Raw genomic sequence first — 18,472 nt, forward strand, 5'->3', positions numbered from 1 at the left:
TGAGAGGGTGTGTGGAGGGGGTCTGTGTACCTGGCAGCAGCCAGAAATCCAGCCCTCTTGAGTCACCACCCAAGTGCTCTTACCCACTTTCACTTCCCCAACCGTGGCCCCTCTTGGACGCCAAGTCCAGGGAGGCCTGGAGGGGAAGGAATGGATTACCTCCAACCCTGCCCCGCCCCAAGTACCTCTTGTCTCTCCCAAGTTTCCACCTGGCTTGCCCTCTGGCCAGGTAGGTGGGCTGAGACTGTGAACAAGGCCAGGAGGCAGGTGCATGGGGGTGGTGAGCTGGTGACGCTGGGTCCCTAGACACAAAGTCATGAGCGGTACAAGTTCCATGTAAGGGAGGGCTCCTCAGGGAGCTTGGGAGGGGCTGGCTCCTGGGTCTGGGCAGATGAGCAGCTTCCACCGCCAGGCAGCCTAGTATCCAGCCCTCACCTACTGGCAGCCTGGGGTGTGTGGGCCCCACAGTGAGAAGGTCAAGCATCCAGCCAGTGGGCAGAACTGTTTCTCCAGTGGGCAAGTGCTGCCCTGGGCCAAGGCCTTGACCTTGCCTCAGCTGTGGGCATGGGCTCCTCTGGGCCACTGCGAGCCTCCCCTGCTGGCCTCAGGCAGGGCGGGCAATTCTTTGACTGAGAGGCTGAGAAGCTGCATGGGGATTTGGGGATCCCCCTGGTCTGGGGCCAGAAGCTTTGGGAGGTCTCTACTGTCTCTTGGTGCTGATGAGCCCCCGAGGGCTCGTCTCTGACCTGGAAGCTTCTTGGACAGACCTATAGACTTTGGCCAAGGAACATCCTGCCTCGGAAGCCGTCTGACTGGTGAGGAAAGGTCGGTGGCCTCCTTAGGGTCAGGTTTGGAGCCCTATGTGTGTTGGTTCTGGAGCTGGACTTGACACGGGCCCTTGTGTGCCTGGTCTGTCCTGGAAGCTGAGAGAAAGTGGCTGTGTGGGGGTACTTTGTTCCTTGCCCAAGTGCATGAGTGAAACCCTGGGGGTTTTAGGGGTATGGAGGCACTGAGTATGTGTGAGGCTAGGCCTTCTCCAAGCCTGTGCTCTAACCACCCTCCCTGCCACCTCCTGCTGCTGCTGCCGCTAAGTTGCTTCAGTCGTGTCCGACTCTGTGCGACCCCATCGATGGCAGCCCACCAGGCTCCCCCGTCCCTGGGATTCTCCAGGCAAGAACACTGGAGTGGGTTGCCATTTCCTTCTCCAATGCATGAAAGTGAAAAATGAAAGTGAAAAATGAAAGTGAAGTCGCTCAGTCATATCCGACTTTTAGCGACCCCATCGATGGCAGCCCACCAGGCTCTTCTGTCCATGGGATTTTTCAGACAAGATTACTGAAGTGGGGTGCCATTGCCTTCTCCACTGCCACCTCCTAGGGAACAACATAGGGGCCAAGAGTGCACCTGGTCAGGAGAGGTGGGGTGGGAGAAAGTGGGGAGTCTGTGGGCCTCACCTGCTACATTGGCTTTCACTGCCAGCCTGCCCAGGGCATTTATGGGCATCCGAGGCCAGAGCATGGGGACTGCACCCCTGGGAGCTCCCTGGCTCCCTGCATGTGAGGAGTAATGGATGTAGGGCAGGGCAATGTACATGTGGCGCTTTTCCCATAAACTCTGCTGGGACTGCAGCCTTTGCTTTCGGCTCTTTGAGTTGCACCCTGCCCTCTTCAGGAGATCCTCGAAGGAGGGCACCTGTTGTGGGTCTCTCAGGCTTTGGGAGCCAGCCCCACTGCCATTTTGGCAGATATTTCTACAGTGAAGCCCATTACAGCTTCTGCCTGAGGGAAGATTCCAGAACCAGCCTGCAGGCCTGGGACAGGGATAGGCTCCCCATTTTGGCCCTCCAGCTGAGCTTGACCTGCATGTCCCCTTGAGCTCAGACCATCCAGTGTCTGCTCCATCCCTGTCAGACTGTGGTCATAGAAGGCAGCTAGCATGGGCAGCCAGCTCGGTCTATCTCTTGCCAGTGTCTGGGCCCTGCTGCTGGTGGAGCATGCATAGAACTTTTAGTTTCACTTGTCAAATGGTGGCTGACTTCTCCAGAGGGAGGGTCTCTGAGTGCTTGTGCTGTGTACATGCACACGGAATTGAGTCCCAGCTGTGGCTGACATGGTGTGTGCCTGGTGGGCCCTTGGCATCAGAACTGCCAGTACTTGCTCGGGCCACCTCCCCCCAACAACAGGCTCCAACATGAGATGGTTTCACAGGAAGCTTCAAAGATGGCTCTGGTCATATCAAGAAGGGGGTTTTAATGTCCAAATACAGAGTTTGTATTTTTTATGTAGATGATCTTTCAATCCATTCAATGAGTACCTGACACTCTCCTTGGCCCTGGGACCCAGTAGGGAACAAGGCACTCCTGGTCGCTACTCACATGATGTGATCATCTCACCAGGGATAGAAAAGAAGCATGGAAATCGTGATCAGGACATAAGTCTATGATGCAAATAAAGTGGGGAAAAGTGAACACGAAACAAGGAGTGGATTGGGAATGTGCAGAGCAAGTTTAGGGAATTCATTCATTCATTCATTCATTCACACATCCAGAATGTGTATGTGCTTGCCATGGGGCTAGGCTCTGAGACTTAGTGATGAAACAAAACAGACAAGCCCCCGCCCTGATGAAGTTTATTTCTTTGGTGAGGGCATCTGTCCATGGGTTTTAGAAGCAGGAGTGACACATAGATCTGGATGAAGACTTACTGAACTCACCCTGGGGTATAGAAGGTAGAGGAGAGAACAAGCTGGGGATATGAAGGCAAAGAAGCAATGAGTCAGAAGACTATGACAGGGTTGAGGCCAGGCCTAGGGCAGCAGCAGGCAGGATAGACACAGAAGGTACTGGAGAGAAATTTCAGCAGTAGAACCAATAGCATTTGAGGATGGGGAGGAAATGTCAAGAATAACTCCTACCTAGGTTTGTAGACTGAGCATAGGTAGGGAGAGATGTGCCTTTCTCAAGATAAGGCACTGGGGCTGGGGCTGAGGTCAGAGAGTCATGTCAGTCTGGGACACATTGAGTCTAGGGGCCCAGTGACTGGCTCTAGGAGATAGAGCTGGCATGTGGGCACCTGAGGGTGTAGAGCTCAGGGAGGGCTTCTCAGTGAGGACAGCAGGGGCTAGGGGCATGGGCTGCTATCTCTAGGGTCCAGTGTATCCTGCGGGGTGGGGGCTGACTATGACTGGTGTCAGATATACTGCACCAGTCCCATATTGATCTATAAAGAAATAAAGCCTCAGGTGGCAAAAGCAGTCCAAGTTTGGAAAGTTTCTGATGTGATGGTGTCCACACTAGAGGTTCCAGTCCCTTGTCGAAGGAGTGACCCAGCAGGTGTTCTGCCAGACCAGTTGGGCAGAGCCTTTTCCGTGTGTCCCACTGGAGATTTCATTTATTCAGCAGATAGTTGTCAAGCATCTTTTCCATGGAGGTGCTAGCCTGGAGCCTGACCGCAGGGTGGCTGCTGATAGCCAGAGGCAAATTGGCACCAAGGACCCATGCCTGCCCAGTGAGTGCCAAGCCCTTGCTCTACCCTCAGCTTGGGGCTGCCTATCCACAGCTGAACCCCTTCTAACTGTCCCTCCAGACCTGGGGCGCAGGGGTCACTGCTGTGCCTGCTGCAGCCTTGGACAAGTCTCCTCCTAGTACTAAAGCCCAAGTCCCTTCCAGGCTGGCCCTGTGGTTAAGCGTGCTTTTCGAGCCATGCTGCTTAGGTGTGAATCTGTAAAATGCGGATAGTAATAACATTAGCTTTGCCAGATTGCTGTGAGAATGAAAGAAGTCAACTTAGATCAAGTGCTAGTAGCCCATGGTAGCTGCTTCCTGAACAAGAAGTTGCTCCCTACACCCCACCTCTCTTCTAGCTTCCTCTTGTTTCTCCTTGTCAATGTCTGCTTGCCTGTCCACCTACCAGCCACCCGTGATGCACATGACCCTCCCCTTGGCACTGTTCTCTGCCTGCTGTTCAGGACTTTTTCTACTGCATTGGCTAGAATTGACTATCTGGGACACTAGTTTCTGGCTGGGACTTAGCATCTGCTTCTCTGGGCTGTTTGTCATGGAAGAGTTCCCTTCTCAGTCACAGTGGAAATATTTTGGCTGGTATTATCTTGAATCTGAGGCCAGAATGGCCTGAATTATAAAAGAAGCTGAGAAACCTGGTCACCTGGAGGGTTTTGTCAGCCTTTTGGGAAGACCCACTGAAACCAGTGTCACTCACCAACAGTTAGTTCCCTCTTCTGAGCTCTGTTTTCTAAGACTCCTCAGAACCGTACCAAGATTTAGCCTGTATGTCTCCCTCCCCACCTCCCTGCCTGCCTTCCTTTCTTCCCTCCACCATTATGTATGGAGTGTTTCCCAGGAGCCAGCCCCAGTGCTGAGTAGGGATGCAGAGCATCACGAGCAGACACTGATGCCTGTCCTCAGGCACGGCTTGTACCTCTCCAGTGGGTCCTGGCAAGAGGGGTGGCATAGTCTGGACTCGGGCTTCATCCCAGGACTTTGAGAACTTGGCGAAGTGGTGCATGGGGAGAATGAGCAAGGACATATTCTTAGGGGAGAAATTTGAGTGCCAAGCTGCACTGAAGGCCAGAAGCTGAAGGCTTGAAGTCTCAGTCAGTCACAAATATTTAAAGGCCAACAGTGGTGATGCACTGAGTGTGATTTGGGACAAAATAAGCTGTCCTTATTCTTCAAGAGATGGGAATACCAGACCATCTGACCTGCCTCTTGAGAAACCTGTATGCAGGTCAGGAAACATCAGTTAGAACTGGACATGGAACAACAGACTGATTCCAAATAGGAAAAGGAGTATGTCAAGGCTGCATATTGTCACCCTGCTTATTTAACTTACATGCAGAGTACATCATGAGAAACGCTGGACTGGAAGAAGCACAAGCTGGAATCAAGATTGCCGGGAGAAATATCAATAACCTCAGATATGCAGATGACACCACGCTTATGGCAGAAAGTGAAGAGGAACTAGAAAGCCTCTTGATGAAAGTGAAAGAGGAGAGTGAAAAAGTTGGCTTAAAGCTCAACATTCAGAAAATGAAGATCATGGCATCTGGTCCCATCACTTCATGGGAAATAGATGGGGAAACAGTGGAAACAGTGTCAGACTTTATTTTTTGGTCTCCAAAATCATTGCAGATGGTGACTGCAGCCATGAAATTAAAAGACACTTACTCCTTGGAAGAAAAGTTATGACCAACCTAGATAGCACATTGAAAAGCAGAGACATTACTTTGCCAACAAAGGTCCATCTAGTCAAGGCTATGGTTTTTCCAGTGGTCATGTATGGATGTGAGAGTTGGATTCTGAAGAAAGCTAAACCCGAAGAATTGGTGCTTTTGAACTGTGGTGTTGGAGAAAGACTCTTGAGAGTCCCTTGGACTGCAAGGAGATCCAACCAGTCCATTCTAAAGGAGATCAGCCTTGGGTGTTCTTTGGAAGGAATGATGCTAAAGCTGAAACTCCAGTACTTTGGCCACCTCATGCGAAGAGTTGACTCATTGGAAAAGAGTCTGATGCTGGGAGGTATTGGGAGCAGGAGGAGAAGGGGACGACAGAGGATGAGATGGCTGGATGTCATCACCGACTGGATGGACATGAGTTTGAGTGAACTCCAGGGGTTGGTGATGGACAGGGAGGCCTGGTGTGCTGCGATTCATGGGGTTGCAAAGAGTCGGACATGACTGAGCGACTGAACTGAACTGAACTGAACTGACTGAAGCTGTCCTTGTCCAAAGGCAGCCAGAGACTAATGTCCAACTGGGAGTTGGAAGGAAAGCCTGAAGCTCTTCAAAGAGAATCTGCTGTTACCCTTGTCTTTAGTACTGGGCAGTGGATGCCATCCATACTTTTGTGACTGTGAATAATGTGTTTTACTTCCCTGGCTGCTTTTCAGGTTTCCCCATTATCAGTGGATTTGGGCAATTTGATTACAGTGTGCCTTGGTGTAGCTTTCTTCATGCTTTTTTCTCTTGGTTATCATTGAGCTTCTTATGTCTGTGGATTTGTAGTTTTTTTAAAAAAATCAGATTTGGAAAAATTTTGGCCATTATGTCTTTAAATATACTTCCTACCTCTCCCTCCTTTAGGAACTTCAAGTACACCTCTATTAAAGCCACTTGAAATTTTCCCACAATTTGCTGATGCTTCGCTCTTTCTTTTTCTGATTCTTTCCCCCCCCCCCCCGTGCTTCCCTTTGAATAGTTTTATTGTGTTGTCTGCAAGTTCACTGATATCTTCTTGTGAAATAGCTGATCTCTTGTTGATCTCATCTAGTATGTTTTTTTATCTCATAGTTTATAGTTTTCATATTTAGAAGTTTGATTTGGGTCTTTTCATATATTCTATACCCTTATGTAACTTTTTGAACATATGGAATACAGTTATATTAACTGTTTTAATACCCCTGTCTAGTAATTTTGTATTTGTGTAAGTTCTGGGTTTATTTTGGTTGGTAGTTTCATCTTTATTTTGGAGAAATTATTTGTATACCTGGTAAACTTGAAGTGGTTGCAACACATTATGAATTTCATTCTGGAGGATATACCTGACCCCTGTTACTCCATCTTCTTCAGAAGCAGAACTGTCATGTACTCCTTTAAAATCAACAAATTGATATAGCAGAGGTCTAATCTGAGTAGCAGAAGTAGAGAGACAGAGTAATGTACAGGGAAAGTGCAAATATTCATTGAGCACCTACCATGTACCAGGCACTGAGAAAAGATGGTAGCTTGGACTTAAATGTTAATGGTGGAGACAGTGAGAAGTGGTCGGATACAGGGTATGTTTGGAAGGGGACAACGTGAATTGCATATGACCAGATGAATCACGTAGGTGTGAGGGTATGAAGGGGCTTCCCAGGTGGTGCTAATGTAAAGAACCCGTCTGCCAATGCAGGAGATGCCAGTTCAGTCCCTGGGTCTGGAAGATTTCCTAGAAGAGAGCATGGCAACCCACTCCAGTATTGTTCCTTGGGAAATCCCATGGGCAGAGCAGCCTGGCGGGCTATAGTCCACAGGGTCACAAAGAGTCAGACATAACTGAAGTAACTTAGCAGCAACAGCAGCAGAAGGTATGAAAGAAAGGGAGGAGTGAAGGATGACTCTAAGGCATTTTAAAACATTTATTGGAATATAGCTGATTTACAATGTTGTGTTAGTTTCAGGTATACAGCAATACCAGTTATACGTATATATTCACTCTTTTTCAGATTCTTTTCTCATATAGGATGTAAGAGTATTGAGTAGAGTTCCCTGTGCTATACAGTAGATTCTGGTCAGTTTTTGAGTTGGGAGAACTGCGTCACCTTTATTGAGATGCAGATGCATACTGGAGGATAAGGTTTTGAGGGGAAAGATCAACTATTCAGTTTTGGACATATTCAGCCTGTGATGTCTATTCACATGGTAATGTCAGGGAGATAAACTGGAGTCCAGGAGAGAGGCTGGATAGGTGTTGAAATTTGCAAGTCATCAGTATAGAGACGTGTTTAAAGCCAGAAGACTAGATGAAGAAATGATGAAGAAAGAAAATACAAGACATCTACTCAAACACTGAGTTCAGGACACTCCAAAGTTTAGAACTAAGAAAGAGGAGGAGGCTTCATCAGAGGGCACTAAGAAGGAGTGGCCGGTGAGGCAGGAGGAGAATCAGGAGCATGGAACCTGTTATTTCAAGGAGAGAGTGTCTAAACTGTGCCAAATGCTGCTGAGAAACACAGTAGATGTGGACAGAGAACTGACTCTGAGGATGAACTGTGTTCATGGCTTTCCCTTTTATTCTGGGAGAAATACTGAGGTCAGAGACTCTGCAGACTCATCTTTCTCACCCCAGCCCCTTGGAGGCCTGGTGCACAGCAGGTGTCTTGGCCATATGCATGGAATGAATGAATGAATATAAGGGCACTGGGCAGCAGTGAGACTTGAATGAGCCACAGACTGGAAAGTAGCAGCTCTGGCTTCTAGCCTTGGCTATATTTCTAACTTGTTTCTTCTGTTCCTGGTCTTAACATCTCGGAAGGAATCAGCCTCACAATGCTTTCAGCCAGGGTCCGAGAGACTCTTGGGACCAGGCTGGTGTTTCTGTAAAAGTCTTGTGCTGGATGTTCAACTTGTGGATGAGGAGAAAAGAGGCTCAGAAGTGCACCACGATTGATGCTGGGTTTTTTGTGGAAATAGGGTGTCTTACTCTTGGTTTGGGGCTTCCCAGGTGGTGCTAGTGGTAAAGAACCTGCAGGAGACATAAAGAGATATGGGTTTGATCTCTGGGCTGGAAAGATCCCCCAGAGAAGGAAGTGGCAACCCATTCCAGTATCCTTGCCTGGAGAATCCCACTGACAGAGGAGCCTGGTGGGCTACAGTCCACAGGGTCTCAAAGACTTGGACACGACTGAGTGACTTAACATGCACACACAATTCTTGGTTTGAAGGCCTCCCTCCTATCTACGTTCGCTGTCCATCTCTTGTCTTTCCCAACTATATTTGCTGTCTTCCTCATGCAGCTTAGCCCTGCGTGGACACTTGCTTGGTTTCCCCAGTGCATCTACTGTTGCCTGATGCCTCTGAAGATGAAACCCTTCCTGTTTAGCTGAAAATGCTGGGGGTTGGCATGAGTGAGCCTCTTCACCTGTCTCTCACTTTTCCCTAGCTGCATCTAACATGTTTGCTTATCACCTCCTCCCCTTTCTGGCCTGTTCATCCAGCCCCTCTGCTCCGTGTTCTTCATAAGTCACCTCTCACATCCTCATCTGTCATGAGCTCCAGCCCTAACTGTGGTTATGTGTGTGCTAAGTCACTCAGTCATGTCTGACCCTTTGCGACCCCATGGACTGTAGCCCTCTAGGCTCCTCTGCTCATGGGATTCTCCAGGCAAGAATACTGAGTGGATTGCCATGTCCTCCTCCAGGGGATCTTCCTGACCCAGGGACTGAACCCTTCTCTCTTCATCTCCAGCATTGGCAGGCAGGTTCTTTACCAGCAGTAGCGCCAACTGGGGTTAGGAGCACAGATATTTTCACTGTCGAATCCCTCCTGAAACCTTTTAATTTGCTTCCTTATGTCCTTTCTGTACAATGGTAAAAATAATAGCAACACAAAAAGTTTACAAACTTACATCTCCCAGTCCCCACTCTCTCTCCCTCAAGCTTCTAGAAAGAGTTAGCTACATTCCCCATCTATTGTTCCTCACCTCCTATCATTCAATCAGAAACCTTGCAAACATGCCCTCTTTGCTTTTGACGAGGTAGCCAGTGAGGCCCCTAGCATTCGACATAGGGCCGCTCCAGCTCTCATCTCAGGCTCCTCCCTTCCTGAGACTCCCTCTCCTGGGGCCTGGCCTCCATAATCTCCTCAGAACTCTCCCCTCAGCCTCCTCTGCTATTATGTTACAAGAGTGCTCCTCCCCTCTGAGAGCTTGAACTGCCAGCAACCCTGATGGTGTCCACATCTTCCCTCCAGTCCAGGCCCCACTGAGCATGGGGCTGGTCAGATGCTCGCCTCAGGCTTGGAGGGTGACTGGAAAGGCTGAGACTAGGCCAGGGCCTTGGGGACAGAGGGCAGTGAATGGAAAGATTTTTTGACACTTTGTAGAGGGGATAATCAACTGAGAAGGAAACTGCTTGGAGGTGGTGACTGAAGGTTTCTGGCTTGGGTGACTGGGTAGAGGGTAGGCCATGTTCTGAGGTGGGGAAATTAGAGGGGAAGCCACTTTGTAGGTGAAGGTGTCAAGCTGAGTTTTAGCTAGGTTGAGTTTGAGGCACCTCACAAAAGAAGATGCCCGACAGAGACTGGAGAGATGGGTGGGCACCTTGGAAGAGATGCCTGGCTGAGGACGTGCTGGTAACTGAAGCCTGGGACTGGATGAACTTTCTGGAGAGAGCATGCAGACCAGAAGTACTGGCCTAACTACCTGTGGGCTGTGGATAGCTGACCGCCCAGGTGCCCACAGTGAGCAGCCCAAGGGGCAGTTCTCCCGAAGGGCAGTGTGGGTGGCAGCCAGACAGAGGGAAGAGCTTGTTTCTGGCAGAGAAGAAGCAGGGATCATGGGAGAGGAATCTGTCTTGGTGCCAGAAACTCAGAGAGGGCATATGACTTGTCATGTGCCCCCAGGGCTGCCCCCCTTGTGGGCTCAGGGCCACTGCTATCCCAGATGACCAGGAGGGATGGGAGGGGTCCGAGTGCTGGCAAACAGGGCCGATGCTGGCTCTCTATCAGCAAGAAGCTATCCCGAGTCCTCGGCCTGGAGTTTGCAGTCTCCCTGGGCTGGCCTTGGCCTCGGCCTCCTCTGCCTTCTTCCTATAAGCAGAGCTCACTCTGTACTCTGGGTCCCGCCTCCCACAGCAGTGTCCTCTACACCCCTGCCGTGGACGGGACCATTACTTCCACTGCTCCACCCCAGTCATTCAGCCACTGAACAGGTCTCTACTGAGTACCACTCATGAGCCAATGTTCCAGCCCCACTTCAGCTTCAGGCTTCCAGGAGGCCAGCCCTGAAAGCCTGCTTAGTGCAGGTGGCCCCAGCTTTGTTTGCGTTGCTTGGAACTTTCTGTCACCATGGTTGGCCACCTCTCGGGTCCAAGTTAGGACACAGGGATGCCAGTTCCTGTCCCTCAGGTGCCCTTATTAGCATCCTGGTGATGCGTTCCCACAGGGAGCAGCAGGTGAGAGGCTCTGAAGCTGCTTGTTATTACCACTCACCACAGAGCTTGACGTGCCTGCTGTCACCATGGGGACCGCTTCCGAAGCTGGAGAAGGCTGGGCTCCAGTAGGAGCTCCAGCAGTTGGGGCCACCGGTCATCCATGGGGTACGCTTATCCTTTCTGAGCAAATCTGGCAAGGCAGCCTCAGTGGGGAAGGGCTGTCACACCCTCCCTGACCCTGTGCAAGACACATTTGGAACACCAGGTCTCTCTTCTGGACTTTTCCTTTTCAGGATGCTCCTTCTTGGTCTGTTTTGTGGCTCTCTCCTCCTCTCTTCAATTCTTAAATGTTAGGGTTCTCCAGAGATCTTCCTGTGTGACCTCGCCCACTTGTTCTCCCTCAATCTCCACTCCCAATGGCTTCTTCCTTCTCTCAGGCTTCATCTGTACCGTCTTCTCCAGACTTCTCCACTGCACATCTCTCCACCTCTCTGCTCCCTCCAGGCCAGCCTCCACTTAGCAGTCAGAAGGCTCTTTCTCTAATATAACACTGTCCTTGTCATCCTCCTGCTTAGCCCTTGCAAAGCTCCCCATAGCCCAAAGGAGAAAGTATTCACTTGTACCACTTCTTATAGAGCCCGTGGGTGCTCTCCTTTCTCTCGTCTCACCCTCAGTCCCACTCACTGTTTGTTCCTCAGCTTCAGGGTGCTTGAAAGAATGTGACTGAGGCTTAAAGGAAGGACCCCCAGAGTCCACGTCCCTGGTGCAGAAGTCAATGGGAGGCAGGACTCCCACCTGCAGACAACCAGAGAGCTGAGCAGGCAGGTGACAGCTTCTTTGGGCCAAAGAGGTACATCTCCTCTCATGGGGCAGGAATTCGGGGGCAGTGACTAGTTTGGAGGTGCTCAGTGGCTTCAGTCTCTGCCAGATAGCTGCAAACAGGGTCGCTGGAAGATGGCTGAAATAGGTTTTTTCTTGTTTTGTTTTAGCTTGTTTAGTTCACGTGTCAGAGAATTCATTCTGGTAAAAGAAAAAGAAACACACACTGAAGTTTAGCACAGTTTGCCTTTTAAATAACCTGTCAGGGTGGGGAGAGCACCAGCATCTTGCCCTGTACCACCATAGCAGTACTGCAGGGAGCGGGGGTTTGCCAACTGGGCCCTGGTGCTGTTCTCAGTGCTCACCTGAGCTTCTTATGTGGGTACTGGGGTCTTCTGTGAACTTTCTTTGGGCTTCTCCCTGGCAGGTGAGGGTCCTGGTTGTACATGGAGGATGACAGAAAAAGCCAATGGCATGAAGAGCTCCCCAGCCAATAATCACAACCACCATGCCCCTCCTGCCATCAAGGCCAATGGCAAAGATGACCACAGGGCCAGCAGCCGGTGAGTCTGTTGAGGCTGGACCATTTCAGAGATGGCCTTGAGCCTGCTACTTCCTCCCAGCTCTGCCTCATTGTCACAGAGTAAACAATCCTTGGCTCAAGTGCAGCCTCTAAAAGGACCATGGGATTTTTAGGTTATCTCCTAGGAAGGGGGAGGGCTAATAGGATATGAAGCATGCACAGAAACAAACAAACAAACAAAGCCTTCAGTCAATACTGCTCCTTCCTCTGTAGGCCACAGTCTGCGGCCGATGATGACACCTCCTCAGAGCTACAGCGACTGGCAGAGATGGATGCCCCCCAGCAGAGGAGGGGTGGCTTCCGCAGGTGGGTCTCACCACTGCCCTGCTACTATCCCCTCCCTCCTGTGGGGCCTGTCAGATCATGTGGTCCTCTTGGTCCCAGGGGCCTTTCTAACAAGAGCTCTAGGAAGCCCTGTCAGCTCTGCCCTAGCTCAATTTTTCTCTCTAGAGAAAGCTCCTGTCAGCAAGTTTGGAGGGGCGGTGGAGGTTTCTCTTCAGACTTGTCTGTGGCAGTGTCAGGAAGAGACTGTCTTCCCAGCAGAGGGGCTCAGGTGGAGGGCTCTGAGGTCTCCAGCCAAGAGTTGTAGGCTCCATGCAGAAATCAGAAAGCCTGAAGCAATCTTTCTCCTGACTTGTCCTCCCTCAGTGCCATCTCCATTTTACCCCAGAGACCCCGTGTTTGTTCTTCAGAATCGACAGAAATGACACCTCCTACAGGAAGTCTTCCCAGAGTAGCCTCTTCAGGCTGCTGGGCTGAGTCATGCCCAAGCCCCATCCCCTGTCCTGGGCGTGGGTCCTCTCTCCAAAGCACAGGTCTCTTATGCCTCACGCTCTCTCTCTCTGCTCTAGGATTGCACGCCTGATGGGGGTCCTCAGAGAGTGGGCTAACAGGAACTTCCGTGAGGAGGAGCCTAGACCTGACTCATTCCTTGAGCGTTTCCGGGGGCCTGAGCTCCACACCGTGATAACACAGCAAGGGGACGGCAAAGGCGACAAGGACGGCGAGGGAAAGGGCACCAAGTACAGCAGTCCAGCCTGAGGGATGGGAAGGGCCCCAAGCATGTGTTGGGAGGGCTTGGTGGGGTTCCTCAGACCACAGCCAGGGAGGCCTGCTGTGCTTTCAACTCTAAAATGTTCTTTGGTCTGTGCCCAGAGTCTTTCTAATGGCCAGTGACTCACTGGCCTTGGGATCCCCTGCTGGCTCCTCTTACCTTCGCCACCGATTCACAGAGCTTCTCCTGCTGCTCAGGAAGCAAGGGGCAAGGGCACGTGGATGTGGGTGGGAAGAGGACTCAGCCAAGGGTGCAGAGGAGGGTGCAACTAGAGAGTGCTGTGGAGCCCATGTCAACCCCAGCACCCGTGTGAGTGCACAGTGGGGGTGTGAAGAGGCCATGCTGGAGGCTGCCTGGCTGGTGGTGGAGGGAGGAGGCCCCGAAACAAGTAAGTAAGACAGAGTGAGTGGGGAGGCCAGAGAAGGCAGGTCTGGAGGGCCTCTTCTTTGAGGAAGGAGTAGGCGATGGGGGATGTCTGGCCAGGCCGACATTCCCTACCTCTGACCAGTAGAGGAAAAGCGCTCCTGCCAAGGCAGGACCGGGCATCTGGAAAAGTCATTCGGGAGCTGGAGGCCAGACCAAATAGCGGGGACGGGCAGGAAGCACATTCACTCAGAGGCCCTCTCTCTTCCCAGGAGGGATGTGGGGACCTGACCTGAGCCCTCATCACCATGCTGTGTAAGTCCCTCCCTGGGGCCCGAGGCCTGCCTCAGTGACAGCACTCTCTCTCACACACCCTCTTGGCAAGAGGCCTCCAGAGAGCACAAGAGTCAATGGGCCCATGTAGGGTCAAAATCAGAAGAAGGCTGTTTCTTACCCACCAAGCTCTAGTTAGATGCCCAGTGCCAGGCTGTGGCTTTCTCATAGATGAGGCCCTAGGAAAACCCATGCATCACCCTGGGCATCCTGCAAGGCACTGCATTTTCAGGGTCCTCTGGCCTCTGGGAACCAGGGTGCTGCCACATCAGGGAGCTGGTTCCCAAGCCTGGTCTCTGTGTGTCTCCTCAGGAAGAAGTTTGAACTCTTTGTCTTGGACCCAGCCGGGGACTGGTACTACCGCTGGCTTTTTCTCATTGCCTTGCCCGTCCTCTACAACTGGTGCCTATTGGTGGCCAGGTGAGCAGAAAGTGGTCCGGGAGGGGGTGGCCCGAGCAACCTGGTCCAGCTGTGGACACAGTGCCCACGCTACCTCACTCATTCATTCACCAGAGGTTTAACTGAGCACCTAATGGGTTCCAGGCTCAGTGCTCAGGGTTAGAGACCATGTGTGAACAAGGCACACATGGTCTCTGCACTCCTGGAGCTCTCAGGCTTATGGGAACACTGACAGTGAACCTGAATACACCAGTGCTCAAGCCAACTTCAGGGATTGGAGGCAGGGAGCTACTGATACTAGAGAAAAGGCAGTCAGGGTGAACCTCTCTGAGGAGGTGGTGCCTTAGCTAAGACCTGAGTGATGAGAGAGGGTCTGGAGGACTTCAGGTAAAGTGTTGGAGAGGCAGGCGCAGGCTGGCGCTGCAGGCTTTGGGCACCAAGGAGGGGGCTGGGTTTCATTCGAAGTGTAACCAAGTAGTCAGAGTAAATTGCTCCTATTTTTGACTTGTACACTCACTGAGTCATCCTGGGTTCTATCCCTTCCTTTGCCCTCTCCCGTGGCCCCTACCCACCCAGGCAGCAAGACACAATTCCTCCTAACACTCTCCTGCAGTCTCCAACCTCTCTTCATTCCCACTGCCTTGAGTCTAAGCCCAGCTACCATTCTCTCTCGGGTGGGTTGGCCAGTGCTCCATGTTGGGTTCTCAGTAGGTGTGTGTTGAAGAGCCAAACATGGAGGCTAGTCAACTGTGTATTGTGGGCATTCTTCCAATGACTCATTTTTCATTCAACTCACTTCTGTTGAGCACTTGAATCCTGGGCTAGGATGTGCTCTGGGCTAGCACATGGGGCACCAGGTATGTTGTAATACTAAGAGGTGGTCTCTGTCTCCGTGGAGCTCACAGTCCAGTGGGTCAGACAGACAAGTAATGTTCAGGAGCAAAGTCTATGTATAATAAGGGTTGGAGTAGGAGTTACTTGTGAATCCGTGTCTTCTGGGCAGCAGACTGACTGTGACTCATCAGTGCCCCTGGTGGCCTTCCCAAGCTCTGCTTGTGGCCAATCAGTTTGGGGACTTCAGGAGTCATTGGATGGCTTTGAGGGTGAAGCCCAGCACTGTCTTCCTGCAGAGCCTGCTTCAGTGACCTGCAGAAAGGTTACTACATAGTGTGGCTTGTGCTGGATTACGTCTCAGATGTGGTCTACATCGCAGACCTCTTCATCCGACTGCGCACAGGTAAGTGATAACTGGGATGCACAGGCAGCAGCATGACCCCTGAGTCCAAAGGCTTGAATCCAAATTCTCAGGAAATCCCCTTGGCATGGTGCTAGCCTCAACTATCTGGCTGGGACACAGGCTGATGCCTTTCCCTCTTTGAATCTCAACTTCCCTACATGCTCAGTGAGTTTTGGATCTGGGGGTGATTTCTTAGGATACTTATGGCCAGCTATACTGTGTGAGCCTCCTATACCCTTCTTGGGAAGGAGGGTTCAGTGATCATATGCTCCTTCCTGAGCATTAGTCTATTAGGAGGGACAGGTATGAAGTCAGAGGTGATATACATTGGCTTGTGTCTCCACTAGGTTTCTTGGAGCAGGGGCTACTAGTGAAAGATACCAAGAAGTTGCGGGACAACTACATTCACACCATGCAGTTCAAGCTGGATGTGGCCTCCATCATCCCTACAGACCTGATCTATTTTGCTGTGGGGATCCACAACCCTGAGGTGCGCTTCAACCGCCTGCTACACTTTGCCCGCATGTTTGAGTTCTTTGACCGCACTGAGACACGCACTAGCTACCCCAACATCTTCCGAATCAGCAACCTGATCCTCTACATCTTGGTCATCATCCACTGGAATGCCTGCATCTACTATGCCATCTCCAAGTCCATCGGCTTTGGGGTAGACACCTGGGTTTACCCCAACATCACTGACCCTGAGTATGGCTACCTGTCTAGGGAGTACATCTATTGCCTTTACTGGTCTACACTGACCCTCACCACCATTGGGGAGACACCACCCCCTGTAAAGGATGAGGAGTACCTGTTTGTCATCTTTGACTTCCTGATTGGTGTCCTCATCTTTGCCACCATTGTGGGAAATGTGGGCTCCATGATCTCCAACATGAATGCCACCCGGGCTGAGTTCCAGGCCAAGATTGATGCCGTCAAACATTATATGCAGTTCCGAAAGGTCAGCAAGGAGATGGAAGCCAAGGTCATTAGGTGGTTTGACTACTTGTGGACCAATAAGAAGAGTGTGGATGAGCGGGAAGTCCTCAAAAACCTGCCAGCCAAGCTTAGGGCTGAGATAGCCATCAACGTCCACCTGTCCACACTCAAGAAAGTGCGCATCTTTCAGGACTGTGAGGCTGGCCTGTTGGTGGAACTGGTATTAAAGCTCCGGCCTCAGGTCTTCAGCCCTGGGGACTACATTTGCCGCAAGGGGGATATTGGGAAGGAGATGTACATAATCAAGGAGGGAAAATTGGCAGTGGTGGCTGATGATGGTGTCACTCAGTATGCCCTGCTCTCGGCTGGGAGTTGCTTTGGAGAGATCAGTATCCTTAATATTAAGGGCAGCAAAATGGGCAATCGGCGCACAGCCAACATCCGCAGTCTTGGCTACTCTGATCTGTTCTGCTTGTCCAAGGATGATCTTATGGAAGCTGTGACTGAGTACCCTGATGCCAAGAGGGTCTTGGAGGAGAGAGGCCGGGAGATTCTGATGAAGGAGGGCTTGTTGGATGAGAATGAGGTGGCAGCCAGCATGGAAGTAGATGTGCAGGAAAAGCTAGAACAGCTGGAGACCAACATGGACACCTTGTACACTCGTTTTGCCCGCCTGCTGGCCGAGTACACGGGAGCCCAGCAGAAGCTCAAGCAGCGCATCACAGTTTTGGAAATCAAGATGAAGCAGAATAATGAGGATGACTACCTGTCAGATGGGCTGAACAGCCCGGAGCCACCTGCTGAGAAGCCATAATGGCTTAGCCCAATTGCCCTTCCAGCCTTGGCCTTGACCCCAGGGCTGGAAGAGCTGTGTAGGTCCCCACATATATATGTATTACCACATCCCCTTGAATTCTCCCAGAAGCCTCTCTGCTGGAAGGTTTAGGGCTTGATCATCCAGAAGCCCTCCTCCAAGTCCGACTAACAGCTAATCTTGTGCAGGTCACAGACTGTGCTTAGCTTGGCTTCCAGAAGCTTCAGCCTGTCTAAGTTTGAGGAAGAAAGAGAAAAGGAGCAGCTCTCCAGGCTCTTTTGCATCTGGTTACCTCCCACTTGGTTCTTTTCTGTGTTCTGAATATGTCCATTTCCCTGCAGCAGTACGTAGTTAGAACACTGGCTGCAGACACCTAGCACTGGTCCCAGTGTCCTTTTTCCAAGGCAGGCAAAAGGTGTGGAGGGGGGAAGGGAGGAGATGCTCACTCCAAGTCCTGCTCTGCTGATTCCTCTGTCTGCCAACCCAGAGTGGGAGCCCTGTGGTCTTCTCTGGACCAGGGGGAGGAGGATGCTCCTGGTCTCCAATCCACCCCAGGGCATGGAGTGAGGAACTAGCAGGTGGCCAGCAGGCAAGGCATCCGGAGAAGGCAGTGGGCAGGAGTCTGGCCATCACCCCTCTATGCAGAGCATTTCTCAGGAGGCCCTGAGGCTGATGGTGGGTGGATGACTCTCCAAGTTAACATCTGCAGTAGAGACACTTACAAGTTAATAAATTCCTCTGAACTCTTTGTGGTGATTGCTCCACTCTGCTATTAAGATTCTCTCCCTTCCTCCCTCCCAACCCATCTCTTTTCCCCTTATTTCTCTCTTCCCTTACCCAAGACTCTGCCTGGAATCCCCTCTGCTGTTTTTCGCTGCCTGTCTAAGCCCTACTAGGGCTTCCCTCATAGCTCAGTTGGTAAAGAATCTGCGTGCAGTTCAGGAGACCCTGGTTTGATTCCTGGGTCAGGAAGACCCCCTAGAGAAGGGCTAGGATACCCACTCCAGTATTCTTGGGCTTCCCTTGTGGCTCAGCTGGTAAAAGAACCTGCCTGCAATGAGGGAGACTTGGGTTCAACCCCTAGGTTGGGAAGATCCCCTGGAGAAGGAAAAAGGCTATCCACTCCAGTATAGTCCATGGGGTCGCAAAGAGTAGGACATGACTGAGCCACTTTCACTTTCACTTTAAGCCCTACTGGTCCTTCTGTACTCAGCTCAGGTACCACATTTTGGGAGAAGGTTCCCTTGTCTGAATCAGCTTCCATACTAGGCAATCTTGAGTCTAGGCT

At 51.3% G+C, this 18,472-nt stretch overlaps 1 protein-coding gene across 1 annotated transcript; it reads left to right on the forward strand.

Annotated features, from left to right (window-relative positions):
• The first annotated feature begins 430 nt into the window (after positions 1–430).
• Positions 431–17,932, forward strand: CNGA2 (cyclic nucleotide gated channel alpha 2). Its single transcript, XM_005700487.2, has 7 exons — positions 431–825; positions 11,893–12,028; positions 12,262–12,354; positions 12,900–13,070; positions 14,111–14,218; positions 15,328–15,434; positions 15,782–17,932. Exons 2-7 carry the CDS (start codon positions 11,919–11,921, stop codon positions 17,182–17,184), a joined length of 1,992 nt encoding a protein of 663 aa, XP_005700544.1. The 5' UTR covers positions 431–825; positions 11,893–11,918; the 3' UTR covers positions 17,185–17,932.
• The last annotated feature ends 540 nt before the right edge of the window (positions 17,933–18,472 follow it).

Source organism: Capra hircus, unplaced genomic scaffold (genome assembly GCF_001704415.2).
Source record: "Capra hircus breed San Clemente unplaced genomic scaffold, ASM170441v1, whole genome shotgun sequence".
Classification (NCBI taxonomy): Eukaryota; Metazoa; Chordata; class Mammalia; order Artiodactyla; family Bovidae; genus Capra; species Capra hircus.